Below are 12,253 nucleotides of genomic sequence, written 5' to 3'. Positions count from 1 at the left end.
GATGCCTCTATTGTTCATACTCCTGAGAGTCATTCTCACTTCTCCTCAGGAGGTCAGAAGGCTGCCTTGTGGCCCGCATCTGTGTGTGTCACCAGTAACCTTGGGCAACAGAATGGCAACTTTCTAAAAGTTGCATTTGCTGATTTGCTGAAAAGTTACATTAAATTTGACTTTGGCATCAAGTTGGGTTTAATGTGAGGATTAATTTTAAACCTTGAGTTATCAAATTTAGTAGGATCATTCAGAAGTTAGCACAGTAGTGGTCAGCATCTAACCCTGTACCCGCCAATAGAGCTGCTGTGCTTTCACAAAGCAAAAACAACAATTTGGAATTTTCACCATTAGGACATATAAAAATTAGGGGTGGGTGATATTTTTCGCTCCACTGGCAAATTGGTGGAGTTTTTGCCACTCTGTGTTACACATGTAACATGGAGTTCCAGGCAAATTCCATCAGCCACCATGTGGCAGAGTTTTTCTCATGCGTGGCTTGCTGAGGGTGTTCGCAAATGAGGTTTGGCATCTCCTAGTGTGATTTTCGGTGACTATGTGGGCATCTGGCGAGATTTCACCAATGTGTGCGGTTGCAGGCAATTGTGAGCTGTCACAACCGTTTGCCCTCAGAAAGTTTGCTGCTCGAGTAGAAAATCTAATTCGAGTGGCAGCAATATTAACACAAGAAGCGTCACCCTCTGGCACACTGCGTGATGCCATTTTCCCTGATTATTCGGTGCAGAACAAGCTCCTGGTACTAAAAATCAGCATGAGCAGCGTAAAGTGCCTGATTCCGCCCGTTTGTGTAACTCTGCGGAATTTAATGGATTATTTATGTAACTCCACAGAATTCCACAGAAAGACACTACGCGTTCCGCCCACCCCTAATAAAAATACAATGTTCTGCTTTTTATTATACAGCACCTGTCATTAGGACTCAATAGGCCTGCAGTAAGGGAGATTTGGGCTTTTCCATTCGTTTAAATGACAAAGTTGAGTCAGAAGTTTAGAACTCCTTTGCAAGTCTGCAGTAGCAGGCATGTTTTCATGGTTTCACATCCAGGGTGGCACAATTCATGCTGCAGCCCTGGTGGGACATCTTAGCTTACAGGCCATGGGTACCCCTGATACCATAGGCTAGAGACTTACAAGTGAGCAAGGTTATGCCAATTGGGTATATCCAATCTAACATTACACTTTTAAGAGCCAAAGCACAGCTCCAGAGGTCAGGTTAGCAGCCTTCAGTGCACTCTCAGAGTTGAAAAAACAGCAGCATCAGTCCAAACCTTTGGGGTGATCATGCAAAAAGAGGCATCTCTTTAGATTCCAGTTCTTGAAAAGAAGGAGGCAGTGTAGTGGTGAATAATGTCTTGTCATCTCCCTCTTTCACATGTCAGCTTTGAGTTCTCCTCTATCAGGGAATGCAAGTGATGCTCTGTGGCAGCCAAATTCTGCTTCCAAAGTCTGTCAAATTCATGTTGAAACACACTGACACACATTGAAATTAAGTTTGTGTTGGCAGTGGCATGGTCAGAGCCACTTGACAATGACCCTTTCTGTGCCACTGACTATTGCTTTTGAGGAGGAGCACTGTCCAGTTCACCCAATAGTATTGGTGTCACACCCAGTAGATCACCTTAGCCCTAAATGGACATTTTCCCCTTTGAGAGAAAAGTGAAACTGGCAGGTGTCTCTCCCTTCCTTTCTAATGAGTTATTCTCTGCTGGATAGGAAGTGTTAGGAGTCAGTCAGTCAAGCAAGCTTTATTCGACGATTGTCATAAAAGCATGAATACAAATACAGTTCATCAAAGAATAAAAGAATAAATAAGGTTGAAATTACAATCACATAAAAGGCATTCTCTTACTATATATACAAGATAATTCAAGGGTAATAAAGTGCATACACTGGGTCCGGGAATTTATTAGTTGGCCTGTAAGGGGGGTTGCCCTAACACCAATTTACTTCTTATTTCCCAAGCCCACCCTAAAAGCTTTGCCACAGCTATAAACACAGGTTGATCAGTACAGGTACAAATTATTCTAGCAGCCACCATCCCACTCCTAGTGCCTAGTAGTTTGCACATGGGGGTTAACCATGCACTGCGAGGTGCTGCGTACACAGGACAAACAAACAGCAGGTGGCAACGGTTTCTCTAGGGGCCAGGCAACCAGGACAGGTGATCTCACCCCCACTAGACCAGCGATTAGTGCAATCTGTGACCGGTAAACTTCCGATTCTAAGTTGAAAATAAAGCTTTCGGTCTAGGGGTTTTGTAATAGCATCCCATAAATCCTGAAAGCTGGCCCCATCTTTAAAAGCCAAGAAAGTACCAGTCAATGAAAGTGGGGCAGTAGTCCTATGAGCTTTTGAGGCAACTGCTTCCCAATACAGACTTTTTAAAACTTTTTTGGGAGGAAACCTAGCATTTAAAGGGTCTTCCCATATTTCCTTGAGCCCCAGGCTAAGTAATATCTCACCAATCTTGCATAGCCGCTTGATTTTATGAAAGGTGTCACTCCTGATTATGTCCATAAGCCCACTAGCAAATACTCTCAATTCAGGTGTTATCCATAACCGCCTCCAGTACAATACTGGGCGCAGGGAAGCAATTAGTGCAATTGGGCTCAGTCCCTAATCGTAATATAAAGAACTTATTGGTGTACTCTGGGGTAATTTGATAAGGTTTCTTAGGAACCGGTTTTCAGAAGATGACAATTTCCTTAAATTCTCAAACCCCCAGATCTCCACACCATATAATGCGTAACTGACAACTGTACCATTATACACTGATAGAACTGGGGCTATTGGCTTGGTGAGAGACCTAGAGTGTTCCAGGCTCAAAGCTCCGGCAAGCTGGCGATGTTTGAGAGTAGCCAGCTCTGTCTGTTGCTTCCAAGAAAGGTCGTTTTGGATGCAGACACCCAGATAATTAAAGGCTTGGACCTTCTCAAGAGGCAGTTTGTTCATAATTACAGTACCCTTGAAGGATTTTGATTTGTTAAAAGACATACATTTTGACTTTAAAACATTCACTTCCAAACCTCGAGTGGAACAAAAGTTTTCAAAGATTCCTAAAGCCTTTTGCAGTCCACTCTGGGTTTTTGCAATAATCAGACAATCGTCGGCAAACATTAAAATAGGGACTTTAGCTCCTGCCAGGATAGGGGCATCAATGTTCGATTCTATCAACATTTTCGCCACATCGTTAATATACATAGAAAATAAGGTTGGTGCAAGGACACAGCCTTGCCTGACCCCTCTTTCGACAGGAAACTGGGAGGTAACATTTCCTGGGCGCCCCCACCAATCTGAGCAAAATTTTGTTTGTGTACCCTAATGATTAAAGTGAGAAGGGGGATCGGCATTCCCATGTCTTTAAGGACACACCCCAAGGTAGGGCGAGGGACAAGGTCAAATGCTGCCCTAAGATCGATGAAGGCAGCATATAGACTACCCCCACCTATTTGCACAGTCTTCCAATACAGCATAGCAAAATGCAGCACTTGGTCGACTGTGCTAATAGAGGTTCTAAATCCTGCCTGGAGGTGGGATAGGGTGTTTTGATCCAGTTCCCACTCCAAAACCTTATTTAAAATCAACCTACCAAAAACTTTCTGCACAGTGTCTATCAAACTAATTGGACGGTAATTACCGGGTAGCGACTTATCCCCCTTCTTGAATACGGGTATAATTCCAGCCCCGTTCCATGATTGTGGTATAGGGGCTCCTCTAGCTATTGCATTTGCTAACAGCAATATGTACCTACCCCAGGGGTCTTTATCGTGCAAAAATATATCAGCAGGAACTCCGTCTATGCCTGGTGCTCTTCCAGGAACAACCAGGTTTAGGGCAATAGAAACTTCGCCCAGATTGAATGCATCTTGCGTGAATGATAGATGCGGAATCTCCATGGTTGTACTTGGTTCCACACCCTTGACATATTGCGGTTTAAAGTAGGCCACCCATTCATCTTGTGCCACCCAGTTTTGTGGTTTGTTGGGATTACCCTCACTACCCCATTTGAGGACACTCCAGAATCTTCTTGGGTCTTTTTGGGCACCTGCTTCTTTTAGATCTTGCCACCTCTGCTCGTCCCATACACGCTGGTATTTGGAAACTACATTCTTGCATCTCACCCTGGCAAGGCGGATATCCCTGCTTGATTTACTTTTTATTGCGCTACCTAGGTCCAATAGAGCTTCTCGACACTCCCCAGTATACCAACGTGGAGGATGGTATACATGGTTGCCACTTGGTTTACATGGCCTGACAAAGAGACTTCTTAAGTCAATAAAAAAGGACTCATGGGTCTTCGTACTCCTTTCTAGAGTTAGGACCGAAGTCCCTTCACTGGCTTGCTTTTCCAGGTCACATGTAGCTTGAAATAGCTTGTTTGATATAAAATCTAAGTGCTCTTGGCACTCTACGACATTGGACCACCGGACATGGCGCATGTCATTTGAAATGACTATTTCAGCGGGTGAGTTTTTACCCTCACCCCTGGTGTTGGTGGATACCTCCCAATAGGTCAGGGACATACATAACGGGTTGTGGTCGCTCTCAACCCTTTCAACTATCGACATATCCACTAGATGTTTCCATAAACCCAGGCTAATCAGGATATAGTCGATTCTACTTTCGCGAGGGCTACTCCTAAAAGTAGTGGCCCCTAGCTTATCGTGTAAGGTCCTGCCATTGGTTGCTCGCATCCCTTTATTCAAACAAAATGAATTTAACTGGATTGAGAGTTCGGTCCACCTTTTAACTGGCTCTAATTCGAGCTTTGGAACACCCCATTCTCTATCTTCCTCATCCATGATGTTACAGTCGCCACCTAACAGGGGCTCAAATGTCGTATTAAAATCTCCACCTAGGATAATATGTGAATGCTGAAAGTAACATTCAATATATTCATCCAGGCAGGCTAAAACTTCTGATTTCTTGCCCACCGTGCACCGTGCATACAAGTTATAGATATGAACTAATTTTTCATTTCCAAACTTGAGGGAGAGAATCTGAACATCCCTATGATTAGAGGGAATGGGCTTGATAATAACATCAAGATCCTGGCTAACACAAATCGATCGGCCACCAGATGGGCGTCCTCTACCTCCCTTTTCTGCAAGGACGCTATAATTTAAGTACCCTGGAAAATGCAACGCTTCTAACAACCAGGTTTCTTGGAATAAGCATGTTTCATGTTGATTAATGAACGAGGCCCATTCTGGTGATTCTGCTTTAGATTTCAAGCCGGCCACATTCCAAGATAAAATTGAACAGGATTTACCAAACTCAGAAGGAAGGCTAGCATTTGAATTCAGACTAATATTCATAGTTGACAAAGAATTAGTCGATTCTACAGATGTGTTCAAAGATATTGGTGGTGTAGTAGAACCCACAATAATTACTTCAGACTGGGGTAGCTTATCTATATCCAGACTATCTGAACCACCTAGTTGGACTGCTTCGTTCAATAGTCAGTCATTCCAGTCCAAGCCAGAACTTCCTTCTACATTCCCTCTTCGTCGATTTTCGCAATGCATTGGCCATTTATGTGTGGGGGAAGATCTCATTTGTATTTTAGAATAATCGGGGGAACAGCTCCTCAACTCCAATTTGATTAGATTTTCTGCCAACTTAGCATTCTTAAATGTTAGCTCGATACATACTACTAAATCCCCTGGGGAAGAGAGCTGCTTAGTACTAATGATATCATCCCTGTTTACAGATCTACACCCCCGAACATACCTTATCCAATGAATTGCTTTATTTGTTAGTGATTCGTTGGATTCCAAGGTCTTTCCAGGGCTCAGTTTGGGAACATTTACCAAATAGACCATTGGTGTATTACTTAAGTTAAAATTTGGATGGAGGGTACCCCGTCTCAGCTTATATTTTTCAATCACTGGAAGACTAGGGATACTCTGTTGCGTAGTAAGACTACCACTGGGTATAGAACCACCTCTCTTCTTTACTTGGTGATTTCCCCCCACAATTGCAGGTATTTGCCTGCAACCCATGCCAGATTCATAGAGTACCTGTGGTACACCCTTCCCTGTTCTAGTCACCTCACTATATGAAATACTTGTGGGGGCAGGAGCGCTTCGTCTAGTAGGGGAGTGTTCACTACTATTTGCAACTACGGCTGCCTGAGTTCTACTCACTCCATTGCCTTTCCTAGTAGCTACGCAGGACGGGCAGGAAACCAGAGCTGGACTATCCCTGCCTCAGTATACTATATCTGGAGGTCTAATTTAACTTGCATACCCTCAATCAATTTGCACAGCTGTTTAACTACTAAAAATAATGGGTTAGTAGCTGCCTCCAGTAGTGGAACAATACCAGAAGTAGCTTGCAACTGCAATTCGCCCTCACTTCGAGAGGTATTTTCAATGGGGGCTTCTGGAACACGGTTAGAATCACAATTGTCAATTTGCGCCAAAACTGCAAATTTGTTGTTACAAAACAAAACTGGTGACTTAGGCATCGGGGGAATCAGAGGGGAGGGGTTCTGAACTTGCTCTGTACCCAAAGATTTACATGTATTCCCTCATTCATTAGCAGCAGAATTGGCTCTACCGCCCGCATTAGATTTATTCAAAAACATTTCGGGGATAACTGATACACTCCTCCTGGACCCCTTCCCATCATTAACTTCAGTGTTACCTCCACCCCCATGGCTTTTCCCACTTGATGGGGGCTTAGCACACAAAAGTTCCTCACATTCCTCAATCAAGTCGTCTATGCGGTCCATCACACAGTTTCCCCCTGCATGGAATGTTGGTCTCCTTGGGGTGTTTGGTTTCATTTTTCTAGCTTTTTTCCCACCCCTAGGAATAGTGTTCAGACCATCGCTCACATCCTCCGTGATTTTTGTCTTCCCCATGGGGTGAGCGATTGAGCACAAGTTTATGCAGAAATGAGAGCACAGTACCTTAAAATGAGTAAGTCAGGAAATCAAGAGGGGTGGCCCGGCCCGTCCTCCGACGGCCACAGACGGCCCGCCCTTTGCCCGGGCTTAGCCCGGAGCAAGCCCGCGCGCGTCCCGCGAGGCGGAAGTGACGTTTGCCTTTTATCAAACCCCAGGCGGAAAGGGAGGGCTGCTGCAGGCGCTGGTGACACACAAAGGCTCTTAGGACAGGTAGTTTCAGGATACAGCCCCCAACACACCGCCGCCAGTCCACGAAGCATCTCCCGCGAAGCAGGAGGCGCGAGCTGATTTTAAATGCTCCGGGCAGGAAGGGAGGGCTGCTGCAGGAGCTGGTGACACACAAAGGCTCCTGGGACAGGTAGTTTCAAGATACAGCCCCAACACACGGCCCCCGCTCCACGAAGCGTCTCCCACGAAGTGGGAGGCGCGAGCTGGTTTTAAATGCTCCGGGCAGGAAGGGAGGGCTGCTGCAGGCGCTGGTGACACACAAAGGCTCCTGGGACAGGTAGTTTCAGGATACAGCCCCCAACACACAGCCGCCGCTCCACTAAGCGTCCACGAAGTGTTAGGAGTCAAACATATCCATCAGAGAATGTCTTATCTACAGTTGATAACAAATGGTAATCATCACTTGGACCCCAAAATCAGTGTGCACTATATCATTATTTATTTAACAGAATTAGTCAATAGATCATGTGCATCAGAGTGCTAATTATTATTGCAAACAAAGGATGTGGATATTGCAATCCTTATAACTTATATATCCTGATTAAATCTCATTAGGGCAGAGCTTAACTTGCAGGCACTGGCGACAAGCACCATGCTTGCACTAATAAGCACTGTGGCAGTATATGTGGAGGCCCTATTTTACAGTTCAACAAAACGTAAAGTGGTTTGTCTTCTCCAAACAACATGTTTATTATACAACTGAAGTAGTTTTCCACCTTTGGTATTAAAGTGCCACAACACCAAAGCTAAAAAGGTGGGCGTGAAAAGAGTGAAAAGAGCCCCAGAAATCCCCAGAACAAATTAAGCACTGCCGGAGATAATGTTTCAGCTGCACTACCTGAAGTGAGAGGCCTTTCTAATATTTCACCATCCAATTTTTCCCTGTAGGCCACCCGTTTGCCTTCTTTATGTGCCTATTAGATGACAATTTACCAGACTGTCAGTATATAGTGTCCGATATTCTCACCATTCCTTAGAAGTCTACAGCAGGTTATAAAATATGTATTAACTTAATTATTCTATGGACAGCCTACTGCAAATGCTTTGGAATTTCCTGTTCTAATTTTGCCTTTATGTGCTAACTCTTTTCCACATCCTTTCCACCACAGCCATCTCGTTGCAAGCGGACACTCGGCGGGATGGAAAAGTGAACATGAAAAATACTAACAAGGTAAGGTAGCATTGAGTTATTTGTATTCAGGTATGCTGTGATGAGGTCATTGTCAGTAAATGGACAATGGAGAAGGGAGCAAAAGGTTGTAAATGAGAACATTGTTGACGCTCCTCCCCTAGGGGCTGATGGGCAGGAAAGGGATCCTGAACTTGAAGGCTCTGTCAAGGCCATTAAGAAAACCTGCACAACAACGCTTTTCTGGTTCTCAGTAGTTGTAGATTTGTTCATGTTCAAATAATAGTATCATTAGAGAAAGCAGAAGTTACTACGGGCAACGGAATTATCATAAAACCAAAATCATAATAATACAAAATGCCTTGTTCCTTTAAGAAATTATGTAGCCACAGCATATTTAGTAAATAATTAAATCAATAGTAAGTATGTCTAAGTACGGAAAGGACCAGCGCATCTAGCCCTCTCTAAGCAACACGCAGCACAGTCTTTTGTATAATGTGCTGGACAAAGAAAACACACAAATTCCCAGCATGAGTTTATGTAAGTGGACAGCACTAATAAGTTGGCTTGGACGCAAAGCCAATCGTCTATTAAATTCAAAACAACATGTACTTGCAAATTATGTTCATTCGCTGTAAATTACATTATTTTATAAACCGAAGAAATCAACATTTTCTGAATTAAAAAACATGAGTAAACAAGGAATTACTTCTGCATATTTATAGTATCGAAATGGCAACAGATGTGTAGGTCATAGCCTTATAATGTTGCAAAAAATGTACATCCCTTCAGGAGGAAGCTAGAGGTAAATTAAATGTGCAAACAGGCACAGAGATCTTGAATTTAAATAATTTTCTTAAAACAAATAAAGCAGTGCAGCTCATGCGCAACACATAAACATACATTTTTTTAAATGTGGCCCAGTGCAGCCTGGTTATGCTATTTGAAACAAACCCATGTTAGGTATTATTTTTCTAATATTTGTCACAATATTTAAGCAGGAGCCAACCAAAAGCAGTGCTGTTGGAGAGAAGAATATTTTCTTGTTCATTTTTGCTCATCCTTCATAAAACATTGTTTCTCAGGCTAGAAAGCATATTTAGCAATTTTGTAGTTCCTAAATGCTGATTTCATAAAGATACAGGGGAATATTATCAAGACAGGCGATACAATTATCGCTGTTTTAGCGGCAGAAAACTGCAGCTAAAACGGTGATAATGGGCTTGATAATATGCTCTATGGAATTCCAATTGAACCCCATGTTAGATGTCCTTCACATATAACATGGGCTTCAATTGGTAGTCTGATCTACTATCTGTATTGGGTAAGAAAATCTACACATCTTGCTTATGCACTAAATGACAAAATAATTCAGAGGAGACTATTTAATAGTGTTGGAGGTAAAACTGTAACTGAGACAATTTTCACTACAACATGCCTGATGGATGAAATCCACCTGAGCTAAAGAGAGCACCCAGTCGCCATAGCAGAGAGAGAGGTGTAGTGACAGAGTCTCTATGGGATTCTTGCACCAGAACACTACATTTCCTCATGTATATATCTGTATGTGGTATTTAGTTCTAGTGAACAATAAAGCACTTTTCTTTTTCAAAGTCAAGTGCCATGTTGGACAGTACTTTGTTATAAGGATTTGTGATTGTTGAGTGCTGAGCATCACCACCCTCACACACCTAATCCTGCCATAGCTACCACTGAGTAGGACAGTTCCCAGGACATCAGAGGCAAATTACCTAAACCCACAATTGTTTAGACCCTGATTGCCCTTTAGCCCCCTGATGGGATCTGACACTTTCCTTTCCCTGTGCACTTTGCCCATCATTTGACCTTTTGTTCTTTTGTTTCTGCAGTCGTCTTGGACATGGGGCCCATATGGGCATGGCGCCATACTGCTAGTGAACTGCGACAAGGACCAACCTGATTCTAAAGACATGGACAACGAGGATGAGGGCATATTCACATGCAAAGGTAATAGGCATAATATGGTAGGATACTCGTGTATAGTAATGGTCATGGTCGGTATCCTTTATCGAGTCATACCCTTGTAGTATTCCACCATCACCATACTGTATTAATCACCATGCTTCTGTGCCATTACAGATACATCCGTTTTATTTGCACCACATCAATGTAGACTTCAAGAAGCCTCCTCGCTGCAGCCATTTCCCCAGTTTTCACATTGTTCAGCATTTGTTTGCTAAGTGGCAAACACGTTTTTCTAGGCTGCCAGTCTGTCACTGGGCCTCAATGATGAGATCCTGGTCTGAGAACATAAAGTAATAATAGATAACAGGTATTAGCTCAAGAATGAGCATTGCATTTCATTTAGGTGTCCCAAGTAGGATAATGGTTCAGGTGTATGTGATATGTTAAAGCCAATGTCATAAATAGCACTCTATTGTCTCTGAAATTTCAAGGCTAGGCTCAAGGTTTTTCTTGAAATATATGTGTGTAGAGCCTCGAATTTGAACATTAACCTCAGTTTAAGGCATCTCTCTCAAATTTGATGGCCAATGGAAAGCAGTAAGCCATCGGGCACAGGCCCCAAGCCCAATTAAAACAAAGTCTCCCTGACCTAGTCGGACTGTCCATGCGCACAGGTTTTTTTAATAATGGAAAAGGGTGAATGTGCAGCCAGCCCGGATTGCACTCAGATTTAAATGTTCTCAACTTTACGAGTCAGCCCACATATACTGATGAGTGTAAACATTAAGGGGCATATTTACAAAAAAATGGTGTAAGAAAGTTTTTTTGTTGAGCTGCCCTATGCCAATTTGAAAGGGCAAGAATGCACCTTATTTACAAGACATGTTTCATTCCTGTCCTTTCAGCCAGCACCGGTGCACAATTTGGTGCCTAATGTCAACGCAGGCACCCTTGCACCATGGTGGAAGGGTGTCTGCGTTGTTGGCAGGATTGTTTTTGTGCAGGAAGATGGAGGCATTTTCCTCCTTCCTATGTGTGCTGCAGAATGCAGCACACATGGAGAGAGGAAAAAAGGAAGAGAAATTAAACAATTTCTCCTCATTACGCCTACTCTGGGCAGTCATAAGGTTTTGGCACTGCCACAGATTTAAGTGATTTTGTAAATCTGGGGCAGCGTCAAAATGCATGAGTATTGCTTGGGAACACCCACTGCAATGCCCATGGCATGCCTCCTTGATGCAGAGTAAGGTAACTCAGAGCTTTGCGCTGCCTTGCCTTAATCCATATTTATGAGGCCATGCAAAGCCACACAGGGTGGCTTTGCGTCACATCATAGATATGATTCAGAGGCCTGCACCACTGGAGCGTTAAAAAAAAGACACTCCGGTGGTCCAGGCCTCTTGTAAATAAGCCCCCCAATGTTGTGAGTCTCTTTTGCCCACTGACAAAGCAAGGAATGTAATGCATGTACAAAGAAAACAACATGTGTGCATTCATGTATATCTATGTTCAGATGATGGCGTAGTGTGGACGGCCGCCTCACATGCCATGTGGGCAGGACCCTACATGCCACACTAGGGTATGCACACAGGATTACTTATTCTAATGACAGGCCACCACAATTCCCACCTACTGCTCTTAGATTTGAGCATCAGCCAAGGTCCCAGACAATAGAAGTTTAACAAATCGCCAAATCAACAGCTCTATTTGCAGCACAATAATCCCTTATTCTCCTATCACCAAAAGAAGTTGTCCTATGAATAACAAAGGCAGCGTTCATAAATTCAAGCCTAAAATGTATTCTCTGCAGACAGAACCTCAATTATTCTCTGGCTAAGCCCTAAAAACTGTGCTTTTCAGTCAGAGGGGCCTTCATGATTCTGTAAACATGTCTACAAAAAATGAAACGTGAGATGCTAAGGACTGCTTTTGTCGACTAAACACCAGTAAAATCCAGGCCTGTACTGTTGTAGAGCGTAGCACAAAAATAAATTAAAGACATTATATGGACTCACAAGAGTTGC

General features: G+C 43.3%; 1 protein-coding gene across 3 annotated transcripts in view; it reads left to right on the top strand.

Moving 5' to 3' along the window:
• LOC144754687 (protein-arginine deiminase type-3-like) overlaps nt 1-12,253 on the top strand; it is a 584,450-nt gene that overhangs the window by 342,846 nt on the left and 229,351 nt on the right. For all 3 annotated transcript variants that reach the window (XM_078642808.1, XM_078642809.1, XM_078642810.1), the window contains exons 4-5: nt 8,266-8,327; nt 10,154-10,271. In XM_078642808.1, the coding sequence (XP_078498934.1) occupies nt 8,266-8,327; nt 10,154-10,271 (180 nt within the window). The remainder of the gene's footprint in view (nt 1-8,265; nt 8,328-10,153; nt 10,272-12,253) is intronic.

The sequence above is a fragment of the Lissotriton helveticus genome, chromosome 5_1 (assembly GCF_964261635.1).
Source record: "Lissotriton helveticus chromosome 5_1, aLisHel1.1, whole genome shotgun sequence".
Lineage (NCBI taxonomy): Eukaryota > Metazoa > Chordata > Amphibia > Caudata > Salamandridae > Lissotriton > Lissotriton helveticus.
This window is presented reverse-complemented; position numbering and strand designations above follow the sequence as displayed.